The sequence below is a fragment of the Leopardus geoffroyi genome, chromosome D3 (assembly GCF_018350155.1).
Source record: "Leopardus geoffroyi isolate Oge1 chromosome D3, O.geoffroyi_Oge1_pat1.0, whole genome shotgun sequence".
NCBI lineage: Eukaryota > Metazoa > Chordata > Mammalia > Carnivora > Felidae > Leopardus > Leopardus geoffroyi.
Window position 1 is genome coordinate 79,896,272 of NC_059339.1, and position 22,334 is coordinate 79,918,605.

The window sequence follows — 22,334 nt, forward strand, 5'->3', positions numbered from 1 at the left end:
CTCCGAGCTGTCAGCACAGACCTTGATGCAGGGCTTGGACTCACAAACCACAAGATCATGACCTGAGCCGAAGTTGGCTGAGCCACCCACGTGCCCCATTTTTGTATGGCTTTTAACTATGCTTCTCTCCCCCGTGTTTTTTTTTTTTTTTTTTTAACGTTTATTCATTTTTTAGAGACAGAGAGAGACAGAGCCTGACTGGGGAGGGGCAGAGAGAGAGGGAGACACGGAATCTGAAGCAGGCTCCAGGCTCTGAGCTGTCATCACAGAGCCGGACGCGGGGCTTGAACTCAAGAACCAGGAGATCATGACCTGAGCTGAAGTTGGACGCTCAACCGACTGAGCCACCCAGGCGCCCCTCCCCCATGATTTTTTGATGAAAAACATTTACCTTGGTCTAAAAATTACAAATACCGAGAAAGGTCTTAAATATTAACGGCTTATTTTTACTGGCTTCTACCTGTAAGTACTGAGATTTCATGATAAATTATGGTTTCTAAGTTATTTATACTAAAAATATGCTGTTGATGTTTAAGTAAATAGTGTTTTGCTATTTGTCCGTATTTTGAACTCTGTGCCTCTTTGATTCGAGGAGATTTACATTAGTTTTATTTTGTTTTGTTTGGAGTAAGTTATTTCTTCATACATGTCTGGCACTTGTCTACTTTTTTGTTACTTTATATTGAATATCATCTATTAGTTGAAATTGCAAAATAACTGTAAAAAAATCATTTTTTGCTCACAAACTATTGGTACCTGTGTACCAGTTTATCTATTCTTAATCTCCTGTTGCCATTTGTGACCTTGAGGATCAATGTTGTTTGGAAAGGAAATCTTCAGAATCAGTTTATAATTCTTATTATAGTGTTGGTACAGATCTCTTTTAAGATATATTTAGCATGTGTCAAGTGAAGAAAACTATTTTATACCAAAGTTTTTTATTGCATTGCACGGGGTGTCTTGTAAATATTCTGTGCGTGTGTATGGAAGTAGAATTACCATTAGAAAAGGACCTAGCAGGGCACCTGTGTGGCTCTGTCAGTTGAGCTTCTGACTCTGGATTTTGGTTCAGGTCCTGATCTCCTGGTCGGTGGGGTCAAGCCCTGCCCTGCGTCAGTCTCTGGCTGGCAGCGTGGAGCCTTTTGGGATTCTCTCTCTGCAGCACACCCTCTTCCCCTTCCTCTGCCTCTCTCTCAAAATAAATAAACATTAAAAAAAAAAAAGGAAAAGAAAAGGACCTAGCAACAGTCTTAAAGTTTCTAATTTTTCTTAAAGACTTTCTTTACCATCATGGTGAAAATTGAAAAAAAAATTTAGGTTTCTTTTATTATTATTTATTATTTAGTTATTTATTATTAATTATTATTTAATTAATATTTTATATATTAATATTTATTATTAATATTTAATTAATAATTAATTATTTATTTATTATTAAGTTAAGTTTATTTTTGAGAGAGAGAGAGTGTGTGTGTACAGGGAAGGGAAGAGAGAGAGAGGGAGAGAGAGAATCCCAAGCAGGCTCTGCGGACGCTGGGCTCGATCTCACGAAAACAGTGAGATCATGACATGAGCCAAAATCACGAGTCACGTGCTTAACCAACTGAGCCACCTACGTGCCCCAAGAATTAAAACTTTTTTGTTTTCGGGTTTTTTTTTGTCAGAGATGGATGTGTAAGGAGAGTTAACCAAAGAATGTAAGGTGGAATGATGAGAATTACGAATGTATCACCAAAATCTCTAGTCCATTTTATCAGTGTTCTTAAGGATGAATATTTGCATTTTGTGCCCTTTAGTAAGTCATAATAGTAAGAATACTGATTTTTGTCTACTAAACTTTTATTTATTTTTAATGTTTATTTATTTTTGAGAGAGAGAGACAGAGTGTGAGAGGGGGAAGGACAGAGAGAGAGGGAGAGGGAAACACAGAATCTGAAGCAGGCTTCAGGCTCCGAGCTGTCAACACAGACCCCAACACAGGGCTCGAACTCACAAACTGGGAGATCATAACCTGAGTTGAAGTTGGACGCTCAACTGACTGAGCCACCCGGGTGCCCCATCTCCTAAACCTTTATTTATTTTTTTTTTTTTCAACGTGTATTTATTTTTGGGACAGAGAGAGACAGAGCATGAACGGGGGAGGGGCAGAGAGAGAGGGAGACACAGAATCGGAAACAGGCTCCAGGCTCTGAGCCATCAGCCCAGAGCCTGACGCGGGGCTCGAACTCACGGACCGCCAGATCGTGACCTGGCTGAAGTCGGACGCTTAACCGACTGCGCCACCCAGGCGCCCCTCTCCTAAACCTTTAAATAAGAGGTCCGTATCAAAAAGGTAGCCTGTATTGATAGGTAATTTTTGAATCTATGGTCTCACTGGACTCTTCCCAACAAGTTTTTTCTACAAGCAATATTCTCTTCTGATTGTAGTTTTGATAAAAATATGTGTGACACGAAGGCTGGAACATAAAATATGGACTCATGCACTGTTGGTTTGATACTCTGGAAAGTAACTTGGCAATATCGATCACTTTGTAAAAAAACATATTCTTTAATCTCCAGTTATACTTCTGTAATTTATTATAGACATATATGTTTGTTTGCATTAAAACAATTGAACCATCATTTTTTAAATATCATTTATAGGTAAAAGTATTAAAGATTTAAAAAACCCTAAATATCAACAGTAAAGATTGGTTAATTAAAACAGAATAGTCTATATGTGTTAATGTGGAATGATCACCAAGTTCTATTATAAATTGAATAAATTAATAACAAGTGTGTATGTTTCCATTTATGTACAAAAAAGATATTTGCATATGCCTAGCATAATTTAAAAGGATACATACAAACAATGGAGTATTACTTGGAAATCAAAAAGAATGAAATCTTGCCATTTGCAACTACAGAGATGGAACTAGAGGGTATTATGCTAAGCAAAATTAGTCAGAGAAAGACAAAAATCATATGACTTCACTCATATGAGGAATTTAAGATACAGAACAAATGAACATAAGGGAAGGGAAGCAAAAATAATATAAAAACAGGGAGGGGGACAAAACATAAAAGACTCTTAAATATAGATAACAAACAGGGTTGCTGGACGGGTTTGGGGAGGGGTAGTGGTCTAAATGAGTTAGGGGCATTAAGGAATCTACTCTTGAAATCATTGTTGCACCATATGCTAACTAACTTGGGTGTAAATTAAACAATACATAAATTTTAAAAAGCAACAACAAAAAACAAAAATAGAGTCTATACAAAAAAAAGGATACATACAAAAGAGGCTAAACAATGATTGATACTTCAGAGGAGGATTGCCGATTGGGAGATGGGCTCAGGTCCTTACCTTTCCTTGTGTGCCCTGTTATATTTTCCCACAAATCATGTAGTTAGTGGCAGGACTAGGATTCCAACCCAGATCACTAACTTCAAAGCCTACACTCCTTTCATTACAAACAACTGCTGTTTTATGTCTGCTTTAAAATAGCTCAGCAGGAGTTCTTAGGTCATTTTAGTGTATGATTGGGCAACATAGCTTAATTCATTCAGAGTATATCTTATTAACTCCATCAGAATAGCCACCCTCCTTAATGCAGAAAGCAGGTCAGATAGTATAAAATTGACCATTTAAAAAACGGTCAAAGTGACAAACCGTAGCACCACACACTAAGGCAAAGGTGAATACTCTGCCTAAAGCATCACTTAATTTCAAGAGGTCCATGTTACAGAGTGCTTCACTTAATCTATATCAGGACCTGCGTACCCTACATGTGATTGTAGGATATCCGGGTTGTAGACCAGGATCAGCTGAGCCTCACATTAGAGCCAAATATGGTCCCTAATGGTTCTTCTGAATGAAATAATCTTACAAGGGCGAATTCATTTATACTCTCTTTTTCAGTCTTGACGTTTTGCTGCATGGTTACATCTCAAGTTTCTGGTGTAGTCACAGAGCATGACTAAGCCTCAAAGAAGAGAAGACCACAATGGAAGTCATGGGTGTAGCTTTCTTCCCAGCAATCAGAAATGATGTGCATTTGTTTTTGTAACCAGTTGGTCCTGTTGTAGGTGGATAAGATTGCTCACTCAAGGTAGTGTCATCATATTTTGTTATTTCTCACCCTCTCAGTTCTGTGCTTGTGTGCTGCCTTAGTTAAGGCCTTTAGCTCACATCTGGACCATCATTTTTAACCTTCTAACTGGTTCATGTGCCCTTAATCTCTTCTTCCATCATTATTCTTACTTGATCTTAAAAGCTATTTATTTATGCCACTCCAGCTGAAACCTTTTAAAATTGCTTCCTCCTGTCTAAAGCAACTTTTTCCAAACATTTTTTTATTAGCAAAATTGTATATTACAGAAAAAAAGAACTTGCAAACCCGTTTGGGAATTTACAAACCTATCTAGCAATTTTAATATTTTCCCATTTTTTTGCATAGTATATGATAAAAGTGATTTTAAAATATTTTATTATGGATATATATAATAAAGTTCCTCCTAACATTTTGTTTCTTTCTGCCTTTTCAACCATGCTGTCCATATACAAAACTTTTATTGTACTCCCATTGTTTACTCAGTGTCCCTTAAACGTAACTTTTATATATGTATGTATGTGTGTATATATATTTTTTATTTTATAGCTCAGCCTGGAGCATGTCTTTTTTTTTTTTTAATGTTTACTTATTTATTTTGAGAGAGAGAAAGAGAGCATGCTTACATGACAGCAGGGGAGGGGCAGAGAGATAGGGAGAGAGAGAGAATCCCAAGCAGGCTCCGCGCTGTCAGTGCAGAGCCCGACCAAGGGCTTGATCTCACAACTATGACATTGTGACCTGAGCCAAAATCAAGAGTTGAACACTTGAACTGACTGGGCCACATAGACGCCCTCTAATAAACTCTTAATAGTGAATTTTTGGGGTGTTAGTTTTAGCTGACTAGGTTTTTTTTTTTTTTTTAATTTCTTTTAATGTTTATTTATTTTTGAGAGAGAGAGACAGAGTGAGAGCAGGAGAGGGAGACACAGAATCTGAAGCAGGTTCCAGACTCTGAACTGTCAGCACAGAGGCCAACGCGGGGCTCAAACTCACAGACTGCGAGATCAGGACCTGAGCTGAAGTCAGACACTTAACCGACTGAGCCACCCAGGCGCCCCTCGCTGACTAGGTTTTTTTTCTTTTAAGATGTTAGTTGGAGTTTATGCCTCATATCTGTGTCTTCTTTCATACCTGGAACCAAAGCCTAAAGTAGGCAATTTATAAATGTTTATTTTACACGAGTATTGAAAGGAGACCATGTTTTGTCTTTGTGTCACCATGCCGGGCAAAAAGCTTTGAATAAATGTTGAATATGTGCTAAAGAAATGACCTTTAGGTAGATAGTAGTATCGTCTAAATATGTGAGTTTAGCATATTCCTTGTGAGAACTAGCCTTTCCCTCTGTAGCCTATTCCCTCAGCTTTGCCTGAGCAAAGCCCAGTCTAGTGTGATCTTTCTGAGGCCATTCACATTATCAAGCCCAGCTTACCTGGAGCCTGGGAGATCTGAACCTCCGTGCCCTGAGTTATTATTCAAGAGAACTTCATGGTTTAGAGCTCAGGCCTCCACATCGGAGAGCTTGACTTTACATTTCTGCTCTGCCGCTTGCTAGCTGTGCGACTCTGCGTTGTTTGTTTCCTCTACTGTAAGAGGCAGATGGCGGTGACTCCTCTTGTGGAGGGGCTGTTATGAGGTTAAAGAAGGTTACACGCGGAAAGTGTCTGGCACAGCATCTGGCATAGAACAAGTGGTCAAAACATGTTAAAAATGCAATAATAATAATTTTTTAATGTTTATTTATTTTGAGAGAGAGCGCGCGCACATGTGCAAGCAGGGGAGGGACACAGAGAGAAGGAGAGAGAGATTCCTAATCAGGTTCCACACTGCACAGAGCCCGGTGTGGGCTCTCTCATGAACTGTGAGATCGTGACCTGAGCTGAAGTTAGGAGTAGGATGCTTAACTGACTGAACCACTTAACTGCCCCCAAAATATAATAATAATTATTGATAATAGTTATTAATACCCCTCCTTTTTGCCTGACAACCGTTCATAGGGCAAAATCCTCCAGCACTAAAGAAGTTTTAACTTAAATAGTTTGTTTTAAAGTTTCTGCATTTAAGTCTTTTCTTAAGGTTTAGTCTTCTGACTTTGAAGCCTAGCCCATTGTGGAATCTTGTGACAAAGAGAAAAAGACAGCTGACTGCAATCTGGGAGACTTGATTTCTACTCCTGCCTTACTGACAGATTAATTCATTGAATCTTTAAAATACAGTGATCTGATTGTATCATTGTTATCTATATACATGACTTAATTCCAGTGACTTACAAGCCTATTTAAGGCAAGGACCAACTCTTACCAAATTTATATTCCCCACTGAGGATTATTAAATACTGAATGAATACATAGTTCTGTGTTCTCATCTGTGAAAATGTGGGGGTTGGACTATCTCTAATATTCTAGTTTTCAAATATTTTGAACGTAGGGGTCAGTGAAATGAGCCCCAGCATTGGAGAAAAATTGAGGATCAGAAAATATAAATGTAAGTTTTGTCCTTGCCAGATCTGTAAGATCCATACTTAATTTAAGTGGTTAACATATTAAAATGTTTATATACAACCTCAGGTTTAAGGATAACTTATTATTTTTCTACATATTGAATTTCTATAGTTTATATTTCTTTGTTATTTACTATGACATAGATTTATTTAGGCATGGTTCAGTAAACCACCTTTACAGAAAGAATTCAAATGTAAAGCTAATTGTTTGGTAATACTTTTCTCCCTATCCTTTCATTATGAATTGGGTACTTTCATGACTTTTTAATTATCAAATGCTCACATTATAAAAAGTATTAAATGCCTTTGGGGGTAAAATACCAAAATACCAACAAAACTAGATGGTACAAAGAAGAGTATATAGTGAAATTTTTTAATTCTTTTTTTTTTTATGTTTATTTATTTTTGAGAGACAGAGAGACAGAGCATGAGCGAGGGAGGGGCAGAGAGAGGGGGAGACACAGAATCGGAAGCGGGCTCCAGGCTCTGAGCTGTCAGCACAGCTGACCGAGCTGTTGCTTAACCGACTGAGCCACCGAGTGCCCCTAATTACAGTTAGTTTTTAAAGTACTATGTAATTTCCATAAAAGATACCTTTTCAGTTTTTCGAACTGTTGTAAAAGTATATCCTGCCAATAGTGCTAAAATATTAAAATAAATATATGTGAGACTTTCATATGTGATTTATGAAATTGATCTGCACGCTTTATAGTCACACTGTGTATGGTGAATTTAGTTCTCAGACTTAATTTGAAACCTACATACAGGTTTTACCGGTTTGCCAACTATGATGAAACTTCTGACCCATTCAGTTTCTTGAGTTATAAAGTGAATTATTAAGAAGTTACATAACCCTAGAATTTGAAGAAATGCTTTGTGACATACTCCATGTTAGAATATGATAGCTTCTTTCTTAATAAAAGAGGTTAAAAGTTTCAAACTCTTTCTCTTTTAATAGTATTTAGAAAGGCACTTACCTTGGAAAAGAATTGTGGCTGAATCTAAAGAAGCATGTTTCTCTTAAGGCTATAGTATTACCTGTTATTAGTCTGAAAATCCAAAGTACTTTTACAACATTTGTTATAGGTTATTTCAGTCAAAATTGAAATTATTTTCTTCATTAGTAGTTTTTTTTTCTGAAATAAAACAAATTTAAATGAATTAGGAGATTTTTACTTTTGTGACATCTTAGTTATTATTTAGACAGGTGTCAGATTTTTTTTTTTTTTTTTAAACATAAAGTTGTGGTTGGCTTGGACTAAAAAAACATTTAGAAAACATTTTTCAATGGCCATAATAATGCCAACTTGAAAACTGTGTGTATGTTTGCTTTCCCCAAGGACTTTCCCATTATACAGAGGAGTTCTTTGAAAATTTCAGAGAAATACTAACAGTATAATGGAGAAATAATGTATGGTGGTTAAACAGCTCTAACCTAGGTCTGTATGTATGATTAAACATAATATGAAGAGGAAAAGAAAGACATACTTAGAAAACTAACATTAGATGGATACTTAACATTAAAAAAATACTGATCTGAAATCAACAACCAACAGCATTCTTTTTTTTTTTTTTAAGTTTATTCATTATTTTGAGAGAGAAAGAGCAGGGGAGGGGCAGAGAGAGAGAGGGAGAGAGAGAATCCCAAGCAGGCTGCATGCTATCGTCACGGAGCCTGATGCAGGGCTTGAAGCACGAACCTTAAAGTCATGACCAAAGCTGAAACCAACAGTCAGATGCTTAAGCAACTAAGCCACCCAGGCACCCCACAACCAACATTGTCCTTAGCATTCCATGAAAATCAGGAATAAAACAGTGAGGACTGATGTCACAATACCAGAATATTGGTTGATAAAAGTTCATCCTATCGGGTATACATGCTTTATACATAATACACATGTTGGAGAGATCAGAATGAGGAGCTAAGATGTGACTAAGAGTAGAGGATATAGTGCTCAAGTGGAGTTTCTGGTTAGGGCAGTAATGGCCAGATAAACTAATATCAGAAAATCTAGATGTTAGATACATGGTCAAAGAATGTGAATAGAAAATTTGCACACACACTTAAAGTAGATGGCTAATATATTTTTTCAAAGAGTGTTCATGTTCACCAGGAACCAGAGAAGCATAATTAAGGAAGGTATACTTTTATCGTATGTTAAATTGGTGAGATTAAAAATAATAATACCAAGCATTGCCATTACTACAGATGGAATTTAGATTGCTGTATATTTATTTTGGAAAGCAGTTTAAGGAATATATATCAATAGCCTCCATGGTAAAGCAAATTCTCACCATATAAGCTTTAATTTCAAACAGTAGAGGGAAAACATTAAAAGAAATTTTTTTTGGCATTTAAGACAATAATAGCTATTTTCTTTTTTTTTTTCTTTTTTTTTTTTTTTTTAATTTTTTTTTTCAACGTTTATTTATTTTTGGGACAGAGAGAGAGAGCATGAACGGGGGAGGGGCAGAGAGAGAGGGAGACACAGAATCGGAAACAGGCTCCAGGCTCTGAGCCATCAGCCCAGAGCCTGACGCGGGGCTCGAACTCACGGACCACGAGATCGTGACCTGGCTGAAGTCGGACGCTTAACCGACTGCGCCACCCAGGCGCCCCAATAATAGCTATTTTCTAGTGTTACAACTCTAATATTAAAATCTAGGAGTCAGTGGATCCTAGCAGTGTTTAATTTGACAAGTTTTATTATTTTTACTTTTTTTTACTTTCTTTGTCTCATATCTAGATATTTCTCAACCCTCTGTTCATCAAAAAATCCATCCTATTTTTTATGCTTTTCAAATTAAGCTGCAGATAACAGTATACTTTCCTCTAAATACTTTAATATGCATGTCATTAATAAGAGCTCAATATCTAGAGTTATTTTTCTTTCAAGGTAAGATATAAAGACAATAAGATATAGAAGTCTTTTTTTTTTTTAATGTTTATTTGTTTCTGAGACAGAGAGAGACAGAGCATGAGCAGGGGAGAGGAAGAGAGAGAGGGAGACAACAGAATCCGAAGCAGCCTCCAGGTTCTGAGCTGTCAGCACAGAGCCCAACGCAGGGCTCGAACTCACAAACCGTGAGATCATGACCTGAGCCAAAGTCGGTCACTCAACCGACTGAGCCACCCAGGTGCCCCAAGATATAGAAGTCTTAAGTGTACCATTTGATGAGTTTCAACCAAAGAATACACCTGTTATAACCCAAACTCCTGCCTATATATACATTACTTTCACCCCCGAAAGTTCTCTCATGCTCCTTCCCAGGTAGCACCCCACTCCAAGAACCACTGTTATGATTTTTTTCTGCCATAAATTACTATTGCCTGTCCTAAAACTCCACTTAAACAAAATTTTACAGTATGTAGTCTTGTGTAAGGCTTCTTTCATTCAGCATAAAGCACTGAGGTTCATGGTGTTGTACATACCACTAGTTGTTTTTTGGTTGCTGAGTAGTGTTCCTGAGTACAACTCATTTTTAATGTGAACTTTTTTTAAGTAATCTCTCCACCCAGCATGGGGCTCGAACTCATGACCCCGAGATCAAGAGTAGCATACTCTACCAACTGAGCCAGCCAGATGCCCTTTCAAGGTGAACTTTGGACACTTCTGTGTTTACTATCGCTGTTATTTCTTGGCTCATGCATAAAATTATGCTGTAATGAGGGATACTGTAATATTTTGGGTTTTTTGTCATTTTTGTTTATGCTGTGTTGAAACTTAAATTAATAGCAAGTTATTATTTATCAGGTATAATTAAATTATAAGGAAATTAAATGCTTCTCTGGATACAAACACAGTGTTCTAAGAAGAGTGCTACATATAGAATTTTACTTAGTTCACCTTAATAGGAATTTAAAGGTAAGGTACATTGATAATGACCTAGCCCTATTTGAAGAGTGAAATCATTTCAATCATTGCCACGTACTGATTGTTTTAAAAGAAGTTGATGGGGGGGTGCCTGCCTGGCTGGCTCAGTTGAAGAGCATGTGACTCTTGATATTGGGGTTGTAAGTTTGAGCCCACATAAGATATAGAGATTATTTTAACAAAAACATTTTTTTTTTAATGGGGGAACCCTAGGTGGGGTCCAAATCTATGTTTCTATAATTTGCATTGAGTCGTCCATATTGTGCTTTCTCAACACAGCTGGTCTATTTCCTTATATCAATATAAATAGTAAGTACGGTGTAAAGCGGCTCATTTTAATAAAAGACAACCTAGCCTCTAGTTTTTCCCTTTTTTGCCTTAGCCAGATAGGTCACCCTTAGTAAGTATCAGCTTTGATTTCTTCACTTAAGTGAGAATGTTTATATAGTGTTCTCTGTTTAGGGATACTTACAAATCTGGTGAAAGCTAAGGACTCTCCCCCACCACTACCGTGCACTTAAAACACAGAACCTGTGAGGCTCCTCTGTTCACCTTCTGTATCTCGTATTATAAATTCAATAAATGAAGTCTGTAGGAGTCATTTTGTTTTCTCTTTTTTTACTTAAACCCACATCGTTGTATTAGCAGGACACGTGGTTCTACATTAAAAACGTAAACTGAATTGGACCACTGCTCACATTTCTGCTGCCACTTTTCCGGCTTAAATCTGATTATCTCTTACCTGCATGACTGTAATAGCCTCTTTTTAAAATTTTCATTTTATCGTTTTTTAAGTTTTCATTTAAATTCCAGTGAACATGCAGTTAATACTAGTTTCAGGCGTAGACTTTAGTGATTCGTCACTTCCATACAACACCCAGTGCCCATCACAAGTGAGCTCCGATCCTTAATCCCCATCACCTGTTTAACCCATCCCCTCTGGTAACCATCAGTTTGTTCAACAGAAAACATCTGTTTCTTGGTTTGCTTCTCTCTCTCTCACTTTTTTTTCCCCTTGCTCGTTTGTTATGTTTCTTAAATTCCACGTATGAGTGAAATCGTATGGTATTTGCCTTTCTCTGACTTACTTCACTTAGCATAATACTCTCTGGCTTAATTGCTGGGTCTACAAACCACTTTTGCATATGGCATATATAAGCCAAATATATGAGCCAAAATGATTTTCTAAGAATTGTATGCTTTGTTGTTTCTCTTTGTATTTGAAATAAAATTCAGACTGTTTACAGTGAGTTTCAGATTGTTTAGCCTCTGTTGTTCCTGACTCAGGTCTGTCTGAAACTCTTATACCTCATTCTCACCTCCTCAGAAGGCCTTTCTCTGAGCACACTAATATTACACCCCAACCTGCAACTACCTACTCTTCTGGCCTTGTCTTCTTTTATTTTCTTTATGCCATTTTAATCCTTGGAATTATTTAATTGATTGATTGAGTGATTGATTGATTTTCTTTTTTACTTAATGTTCTCGTCTCCACTGTAGACTTTTCTCTAAGAACGGGGACCTTGTCAGTCTTGCTGACTCAGAATCCCCTGCACTTAGGATGGTGCCTGACAGATAGTAATAGGGTGTGAAGGGTGTTCAAGTGTTAAGTGCAGTTCACTAAGCCTTTACCTAATTGGAATATTTGAGTCTCTCATTTCTTTTTATTGTTTCCTAAACAGGAAAACAGCAATATATTTTTATAATAAAGGCCCCAACACTTGCAAAATCCTACAGTGTCTTCGGAGTAGGAAAGCTAGGCAGTTGTGTACTATCTTGGAAACAGTAGAAAGCTGAGCTAGTGTTTACTAAGGAGGAACCGCCTTCCTTGAAAAGCTTCTTTGAAAAACCAGTTCTGGGGCGCCTGGGTGGCGCAGTGGGTTAAGCGTCCGACTTCAACCAGGTCACGATCTCTCGGTCCGTTAGTTCGAGCCCCGCGTCAGGCTCTGGGCTGATGGCTCAGAGCCTGGAGCCTGTTTCCAATTCTGTGTCTCCCTCTCTCTCTGCCCCTCCCCCGTTCGTGCTCTGTCTCTCTCTGTCCCAAAAAAAATAAATAAACGTTGAAAAAAAAATTAAAAAAAAAAAGAAAAACCAGTTCTGCACGTGTAAGTGTAAAATTTAATAAAGAAAGAGATTCCTCTGCAAAATCGATTTTATTAATGTATTTTACAGACTGGTTCATTCCCGTACACTATTATAAAATGTCCTTGCTGGTCCTTTACATCCCAGCCTACCTGACCCCTCGTAGCTTCTATACACTGAAATCTTACTACTTACACCATGCTAGGCCTCCACTTTGAAAACTCCATATACTTGTTTATTCTTCCTCTCATTAGTTAACTTGGTGGACATTTATTCTTTAGGGCTCAGTTTAAACTGTTTTCTGATTGGGGCACCTGGGCGGCTCAGGAGGTTGAGCGCCAGACTTGGGCTCCGGTCATGATCTCATGGCTTGTGAGTTCGAACCCCGCGTCGGGCTCTGTGCTGACGGTTCAGAGCCTGGGCCTGCTTCAGAGTCTGTCTCCTCTCTCCCTCTCTCTCTCTCAAAAGTAAATAAACATTAAAAAAAAAAAACTTTTTAAAAATATTTTCTGATTGAAGCCTTCCATGGCTCCATTGAATCTGGGAGTCACTGATAGTGAAGTGGAATCTAAGGGACAAGACAGTTGTGTTTAAAAAAACAACAACAACAAAAAAGCAACTACATCACAGAGATCTAATAAGAGTTGAGATATTTTTGTATAAATTAATTGTTCCTTTTCTATCGTTGTACTTTTCTGCATCGTACTTGATCTTTTGGCATACTATGTCTTTCTCCTGTCTTTTTCACTGGTTATGTACCCAGAATCGACAACAGTACCTGGCACAGATTATGGTGCTTCGTATGTGTTTGGTGAATGAATAAATGATGGAACATTAAAACCACCCTTAGTATGGAAATCATATAAACACAGGCCTCAGGCCATATTTGGCTCAGGCCTTGGCTGGCCAACCGCTGTTCTAACACATTATTTCTTTTAACAAATGAATGCTTTTAAGTTATAGAAAATAGGGAAAGCAGTTCTTTTCAAAATGTGTTCCGAGTAACATTACCTCCTTGTGGTAATACATAGATACTCAAAAAAGGAATGTGTTGGATAAATGATTTGGGGAAATGCTATCTTATTTTGCTTTACCTCACGACTTTTATGATTCTTTGATACACTGATGTGCTCTATAAAACCTGAGGTTACACACATACACACCTGTATATTTGTTTCTTTCTTTTTTTAAAACTCTTCTTAGGAGCATCTTGAGGCACAAGGACCTTTGGTGAAAAATATTTAGGGAACTGATTAAGTTTACTTGCCTTCATTTGAGAAGGATATTTTTGTTGAATACAGAGTTTGAATTGCATTTTTTCTCATTGCGACTCCAGAGTTGTTCCTTTTTTTAAATTAATAGTTTTATTTAGGCAAAATTTATCTTAGAATTCACCCATTTGGAGTGTATGATTCAGTTGTTTTTAGAATATTTATAGAGTTGTGCAACCATCTCCTAATCTAAATTTAGATCATATTCATCACCCCAAAAAGAAATTTCTCACCCGTTATCACACATCCTATTCACCTCCATCCTCCAGCCCTAGGAAATTACTTAATCTACTTTCTACCTCTATAGTGTTGCCTATTTTGTACATTTCTTATATGTGGCTATTTTGTGACTGGCTTCTTTCACTTAGCATACATTCAAGCTTCATCATGTTGTAACGTGTATCAGTATTTCAGTCCTTTTTATTGCTGAGTAACAGTCAGTCCTATGGGTGTATATGCTACATTTTGTTTCTCCATTCATCAATTAATAGGCATTTTGTTCTTTCCACTTTTTTTGCCGTTGTGCGTAATGCTGCTGTGAACAATCATATACAAGATTTTGTGTGGACACACGTTTGCATTTGTTTTGGATGGAAGAGGAATTGGCTTGGGTCATCTGGTACCTCCAGTGTTTAGCCTTTTGAAGAATTGCCAACTATTTTCCAAAGTGGCTGCACCATTTTACATTCCCACCAGCAATATATGAGAGTTCTAATTTCTCCACGTCTTGGCAAACACTTGGATTTTTTTGTCTTTTTATTAAAGTAAGGTATAATTCATATACCCAAAATTCACCATTTAAAGGGTACAATTCAATTGTTTTAGTGTATTTACAAAATTATACGATCATTACTCTTCTGTATTCCAGAACATTTTCATCACCCCTAAAAGAAATCCTATATCCATTAGTAGTCACTATTCATTCTCCTCTATCACCACTGATCTATTTTGTGTTTTATGGATATGCCTATTCTAGACATTTCATATGAATGAAATAATACAGTATGACCTTATGTGTCTGGCTTCTTTCACTTAGCATATTTTCAGGGTTTATCTACATTGTAACATGTGTGAGTACTTTTTCCCTAATACTCCATTTTATGGATATACCACATTTTATTTATCCATTCATCACTTGATGGACATTTGATTCATTTGTGTTTTGTTGTCATTGTGAATAATATTGTGAGTGAACACTCATGAACAAACTTTTGTGTCAATGTAGGTTTCCATTTCTCTTGGGTATATACCTAGGGTATATACCATATGAGAATTCTATGTTGAGGAACTACCAAACTTTTCCAAAATTGTGGAGCCATTTTACATTCCAGCCAGCAATGTATGCAGTTTCTGCTTTCTCCACATCCTCTGAAATACATGTTAGCATTGTCTGCTTGATTATAGGCATCTCGTGGGTTTGAAATGGTAATTCATTGTGGTTTGATTTTCATTTCCCTAATGACAAATGGTGTTGAGCATCCTTCAGTGTACCCATTAGCCTTTTGTATACCTTATTCTTTTACAAGATTGCTTCAGCTTTGGGGTGCCTGGCTGGCTGAGTCGGAAGAGCATGCAGCTCTTGATCTTGGGGTCATGAGTTCAAGCCCCACATTGGGTGTAGAGATTACTCAAATGAATAAACTTTTTTTTAAAAAAAGATTGCAGTGTGCCTGAGTGGCTCAGTCAGTTGAACATCTCTGACTTCTGCTCAGGTCATGATCTCACAGTTCATGGGTTTTGAGCCCTGCATCCAGATTTGTGCAGGTGGCAGGGAGCCTGCGTCAGAATCTTGGTCTCCCTTTCTCTCTGCCTCTTCCCACTGTTGCTCGCTCTCTCTCTCTCTCTCTTAAAAATAAACATTAAAAAAAAAGATTGCTTTTTCTAGGATTAATTTCTCAATATTCGCAAAAGAAGGGGGGAAAAGTCAGCAAAGATTTTTTTTTTAACTTTTTTTTTAACGTTTTATTTATTTTTGAGACAGGGAGAGACAGCATGAACAAGGGAGGGTCAGAGAGAGAGGGAGACACAGAATCTGAAACAGGCTCCAGGCTCTGAGCTGTCAGCACAGAGCCCGACACGGGGCTTGAACTCACAGACCGCGAGATCGTGACCTGAGCCAAAGTCGGCCGCTTAACCGACTGAGCCACCCAGGCGCCCCTCAGCAAAGATTTTTTATAAAATAGGGATTGCAAGGTTTCCATTGAATCTGTGTATTAAGGATTTTTGCTGCGCTAACATGGATGGATCTTCTCATCTCTGAGCTTGGGGTGTCTTTCTTAAGTATTTTATTCTTTTGTATGTTATTGGAAATGGTTTTTTTTTAATTTTTTTCATGTTTATTTATTTTTGAGACAGAAAGAGTATGAGAAGGGGAAGGGAGAAAGAGAGGGAGACACAAAATCCAAAGCAGGCTCCAGACTCTGAGCTGTCAGCACAGAGCCCAATGCAGGGCTTGAACTCATGAACAGCAAGATCATGACCTGAGCCTAAGTTGGACACTTAACCAATTAAGCCACCCAGGCATCCCGGAAATGAAATTTAAAAATAAATTTTTTTTTTTTGCCTTAGGATTGTTCATTGCTAGTATCTAAAAATTTGAATTTTGTGTGTTGATCTTATGTTCTGCAACTTTTAGAAACTTACTTCTTAGGTCTAATTATCTTTTAGTGGGTTCCATAGTTTTTTTATATTTAAAATAGAAATAGTTGTACTTCTTCCTTTTCAATCTGGATATCTTTGGTTTCATGGGGTTTTTATGAGGAATCAGCAGTCATTCAAACTGCTGTTCCCCTATATGTAAAATAATATTTTTCTCTGGCTGCCTTTAATATCTTCTCTTCTTTATTTTTGGTTTTCAGCAGTTTGATTATGATGTGCCTAATTGCTGTTCTCTTTAACTTCATTAGTGTTTTTTGAGCTTTTTGAATTTGTATCTGTCCCATCTCTTGTCTTACCTATTGTTGACCCCAGTTTCACATTTATCAGATCTTTCATTATTTTCCCATAGGTCCCTGAGCTCTTAATTTTTTTTAATCTTTTTTTCCTTCTCTGTTCTTAAGATTGTATAATGTCTATTCATCTATCTTGAAGGTCATTGACTCCTTCCTCAGTTATTTCCATTTTGTTATTAAACTGTTTAGAGGATTTTAAATTTCAGATAATTTCCTATATTAGGATTTCCATAGGTATTTTTGATATTCTCTGTTTTTCTGCTAAGACTTTTCTCCTTTTTTTTCATTGTATGCACATATTCTTCTACTTCACTGAACATAGTTTTAGTAGTTATTTTTATAAATTTTTTTTTCAACGTTTATTTATTTTTTTGGGGGGGACAGAGAGAGACAGAGCATGAACGGGGGAGGGGCAGAGAGAGAGGGAGACACAGAATCAGAAACAGGCTCCAGGCTCTGAGCCATCAGCCCAGAGCCTGACGCGGGGCTCGAACTCCCGAACCGCGAGATCGTGACCTGGCTGAAGTCGGACGCTTAACCGACTGCGCCACCCAGGCGCCCCAGTAGTTATTTTTAAATCTTAGTCTATTAACTCCAATATCTGGATTATCTTCGGGTTGGTCCTCATTGATTGTGTTTAGTCTTGAGACTGGGTCACATTTTACTGGTTCTTGTGTATGAAGTAGTTTTGGACTGTATGGTGGACAAATGTGTGCTATGTTGTTATATTTTTTCAAAAAGTGTTGTTTTTTTCATTGGAAATTATTTTCTAGAATTCAGTCTGCAAACTCTCAGACAGTAGCTCAAATTTCATTTCAGTTTTGTTTTGTTTTGTTTTGTTTTGTTTTTTGTCTTTAACAGGACTGGTTGCAATCTGCCTGTGTGCACATTGTTAAGGAGTTAGCCAGAGTTGGGAGCAGGGAAACTTTAGTTATTTTAAAGTAGTTTAATTGAGGGGTACCTGGGTGGCTCAGTTGGTTAAGCGCCAAACTTTTAATTTCAGCTCAGGTCATGATCTCACGTGAGACTGAGCCCTGAGCTGGGCTCCACACTGAGTGTCGAGCCTGGTTGGGATTCTGTCTCTCCCTCTCTCTGCCCCTCCCTTGCTGGTGTGCTCTCTCTCAAAATAAATAAATAAACTTAAAAAGAAAATAGTTTAATTGGTGTGAGCACTTATACCTTAGTTTCTTGTTTCAGTAAAATTTATTTATTTATTTTAGAGAGAGAGAGAGCAGTAGCAGGAGCAAGGGGCAGGGAGGAGAGATAGAGAGAGAGAGAGAGAGAGAGATTGACTTTAAGCTCCACATGTGGAGCCTGACATGGGGCTCGATCCTATGGCCCTAGCAGAAATCAGGAGTTGGATGCTCAACCAACTGAGCCACCCAGGCGTCCCTGTTTTAGTAGAATTTAGAATCATAGTTTTATTAACTGATAATAATCATAGGTAAGTGATTTCTAGTGTTTTATCTTGACAATTAAATAAAAATAAATTTCTTTTATTTTTCTCATTATTACAGATCGAGCTGGGAGCATCAGTACTCTTGATTCTTTAGACTTTGCAAGATACTCAGATGATGGGAACAGGGAAACAGATGAAAGAGTGGCAGGTGAGTAACATTGTAAAGCCAGATTTGGATTCTTTCACATTCAAGAAATAATAAAATGACTTGAGGAATTCTCTTCCTTCTACAGTTTGGTATATGAATATAATTATAAAAGGTAATACCAAAGTTATGTCACTGATTTATTGGCTATAGGGAACATCCTAATCCCCAGCTTCCTCTCCCAGTCTTGCTGTGCATTTCTGGTTATGCATACCTAAAATTTGCTTAGTTCTGTTTATGGGCAACAGTTGAAAACCATGTACTTCTCTAACTGGTGTAAAACCCTTTCCTTTGATCTTCCAAACCAGAGCTGATATTTAGGTGTTACATATCAACACAACACTACTGACTGTGAAAATTGGTTGAAATACTTCCTTGCTGGTTGGTCAATAAAACTTTGTCTTGAGACGTGTAAATGCTCCTTAGTCTTCACAGCATCCCTGCAGAAATTTCCCTTGACCTTCCTCTGTGCCAGAAAATAAAGGGTTAATATGTGGCACAGAGAGGCCTCCAGGACCTTGTTTATTCCAATAAGAAGACCAACACTCTTTCTAAATGCTTGGTTATTCATACCAATCTCCTTCCCATCTCCACCTTCCCATCAGTTCTGCCTTCTAGGCAGCACCATTGTATCTGTAAGAACTTCAGAAGACCAATTTGTACTCACTGTGTTCTGCCCTCATCTAATGAAGCCAGTAGGATTCTGGTCGGGGTCCATCCAGAAAATTACCAATGTAGCAGGCTTGGCTCCTTTAGCGTCCAAATAGCTGGTACCTGTCAGGTGCCTCAAAGCTGTGGCTATCTGTAATTGAAGTCATTCTTGAGTGCTTTATAGGAATTGTAGTTTTCGTAGAACATTGGTTCTTAGATGGGGAAAGCAGACAGACATCAGTTAGGTATTTTGCTCTCCACCAGAATGGTGAACCCTCCTGGTACAAGAGGGATGCCACATGGGATAGATGGAGCCCATGGGGGCAGTATGGGATCAGGGAATATCCATAATGTCTGGGAATACGCATAATGAGGGTTCCTTTCTAGACCAACTCTGTTGAATTTTTCTTCCATTTACTGTGAGAAGTTTATTACGATCTACCAAATATTTACCTTTCACGGTCATTATGAATAAAAGTGAGTGCCAATTTTTATGTAGCACTTGCTCTATTCTAATCACTGTTCTAAATGTGTATTAACTCATTGACTTTACAGGGTTGTCATCATCCTCTCCTCCCCAGTAAACTGAAGACACTCAGAGGGATTATATAAGACTTAAGTGGCAGGGCTAGAATTTAAACGCAGATAGCCCAGCAACAGAGCCCACACTGACTGTCCAATACACTACCTCTTAGCAGGAAGAATGAGGTTTGACCCAATTAAAAATGACATTTCAATATATGATTTTCATTCATTGCTCAAGAATAGAAATAATGAATAATTTTAAATCTCAGATGATATTGTATGTCTTAGGAAACAAAACTGATGAAACTGTTTTCAGTTTAGCAGAAGCTAAGAGGATTCAGCAGTGTAAATAGTAGCAATATCAATTGAATGGGGGAAGTCACTGGAAGAGTTTAATGTGGCTCCCTATGTGAAATCATGATTTAGTCATAAGCATTATTTATTGACCGTTGTATCAAAACAATAAATCACATCAGTAATATCTTAAAATTAACAGATTAAATGGAAATTATTTGAATACTTTGGGGACTAATTTATCTTACTTATTTTAGTATTTGTTAAGTATTGTGTTGTATAATTATATAGTATATGTTAGATGTTAGATATTTTCTGTTATATATTAAATATTAAATACATGGTAATTTATTAGACTAATCAAATATATCTGGTTTTGTACATTGTGTTATTGTTCAAATGGTTATGTAATTGGAAAGTAACTCCTACCCCAAAATTGATCACATAATTATCTTATTTCCTTTAATTTCAAAAACCTAAATTTTAGATTTAGTCAGAATTAAGGGGTTCATCATTATTCTCATTATTTAGGTATTTTAGTGTTTCTGTTTAGGGGAAACATTGATGTAAAAGCAAAATGTTATATAACCAAACATAACTAAGAATGAAATGTTGTAAATACATGGTGGTTTTGACCTTGTAGTTTTAATCTAAAGATTATACTCTGTGTCTAGGTTTGGGGAGATAAAGTAATTTTTGATCATTATACAGTGCTAATATGTAAATAAATGCTATCTTTCATCTTCATTGGAAAAGGGAAGGAAAACATGTGTTACAAGAGAGTAGCACTTAGACCTAGCTTTTGTACCATTGCCTATTATTGAACCTAGTATGTGATATGTGGGTGACACTTTATGAAAAAGTTTCAATTAATCACAGTTCCCATTTTCAAAAAGATTTTTGACTCTTTGCTAATCATTGGTAGTAACTAAAAAGCTTATCAAAAGACCAATAATCCAGAAAAGATTCTGTCATCTGTGACTGGATCCCATGTAAACCTCACTAAGAAAGAACAGAAATGTCTTTATTAAATTTTTCTATACTCATCTTGGGCAGAAGGAGTTTATAGGTAACACAGATATCGATTTGAGTTCATTTTCAGCATCATTCTTACCATCCTTTTCCTAAATTTAAAAATCTGGTTATTTTTTCAAGTCTGTATAGGTTTTCTTCAAAGAGGAAGACATCTCAAAATGAACTAATGTTTCTTGAGCGTCTGCTCTGTGCCAGGCACTGTGCTGGAGTGCTTTGTGTAAAATATTTTATTTATTTAATCTTGTTAACAGTCCTGAAGTATAGGTCATGATATCCTTATTTTATAGATCAGAAAACTGAGGCTCATCACGATTAACAAATTTGCCCAGTAGCCTCTGTATGATAAGGGATCAGGACATAAGTTTTTATTCCAGAGCCCACGATATATCTTTTATTATCAGCCTGTCACTTTAACCCATCCATACATTCATATGGATAGCAGAATCATGTCTTTCCCATACAAGATGATTTCAACATAGCCATTTTCTTTTAAAAGAAGTAAATTTTTAAAAAGCTTTTCATTTTAAATATTTTCCATTTCTGAATTTAGAAGTGTAAATTTTCACATAAAAATGATTTAAAAAATAGTAGACACCAAACCAAAATGAGCTTATTAACCTTAGTGTTCTGTATGTTATTAAAGAAATATAGTGTTAGTACGTATACAGTTCACCCCTTAAATTTTCAAGTTTTCTTAAAGATAGCAAGGGACATGTCTATTTTAAATGTTGAGACTGCCATTTTAAAGTTTATTTTAGACATTCTAAGCATCTGCTATGTGTTAGGCACTAGATATAGAAGCATGAAATAGATAAAGTTTCTGCTGTCAAGGAATTGGTCCTGAAAATGTCCGTATCTGTAATATAAATAAATATTCAGTACTTTAGAGACTGTGGTAAGGACCTTGTTAATTTTGGAACCATGGATAACCGATCTGTCTTTTAGCATCAGAGTCTCTGAATATCCATTCATTCAACTAATATTTGTGGAGTGCTTACTCTACTCAAGGTATTATGCTGTTCTGTTAACAATAACCAACAAAGTAGACATTTGAAGCCTTTACAAAGCTTACATAATCTAGTATACATTCTAAAATGATCTGATTTTTGCCTGGGAAATAACCTGGCCTGTTCCCTGACGAAGAAGGAGCATCAATAGCCCTCTCATCCCTTAACTCTTGGCCTGCAGAATACATATCCAGATTTACCAGATTAAATAAGCCCATTTGTCTCTTTCTTATGTATTTCTCTCGTGGTACAGATATCTATACTTCCTATTAATAATACATTTTGTTTTTCTTATTTTGAGCCTTACTTAAATCTTTATGATTTTGCGTGATTTGAAATGGGATAGATGCTCCAACAAGGCTTTAAAGGCAACAAGCTTTTAATATGGTTATAGGGTGTTATGATTTTTTTTAAGTTTATTTACTTGAGAGAGAGGGAAGAACGAGCT

At 36.9% G+C, this 22,334-nt stretch overlaps 1 protein-coding gene across 10 annotated transcripts in view; it reads left to right on the plus strand.

Moving 5' to 3' along the window:
• RELCH (RAB11 binding and LisH domain, coiled-coil and HEAT repeat containing) overlaps positions 1 to 22,334 on the plus strand; it is a 116,146-nt gene that overhangs the window by 6,923 nt on the left and 86,889 nt on the right. For all 10 annotated transcript variants that reach the window (XM_045459415.1, XM_045459411.1, XM_045459412.1 and 7 more), the window contains exon 2: positions 18,288 to 18,377. In XM_045459415.1, coding sequence (XP_045315371.1) covers positions 18,288 to 18,377 — 90 coding nt within the window. The remainder of the gene's footprint in view (positions 1 to 18,287; positions 18,378 to 22,334) is intronic.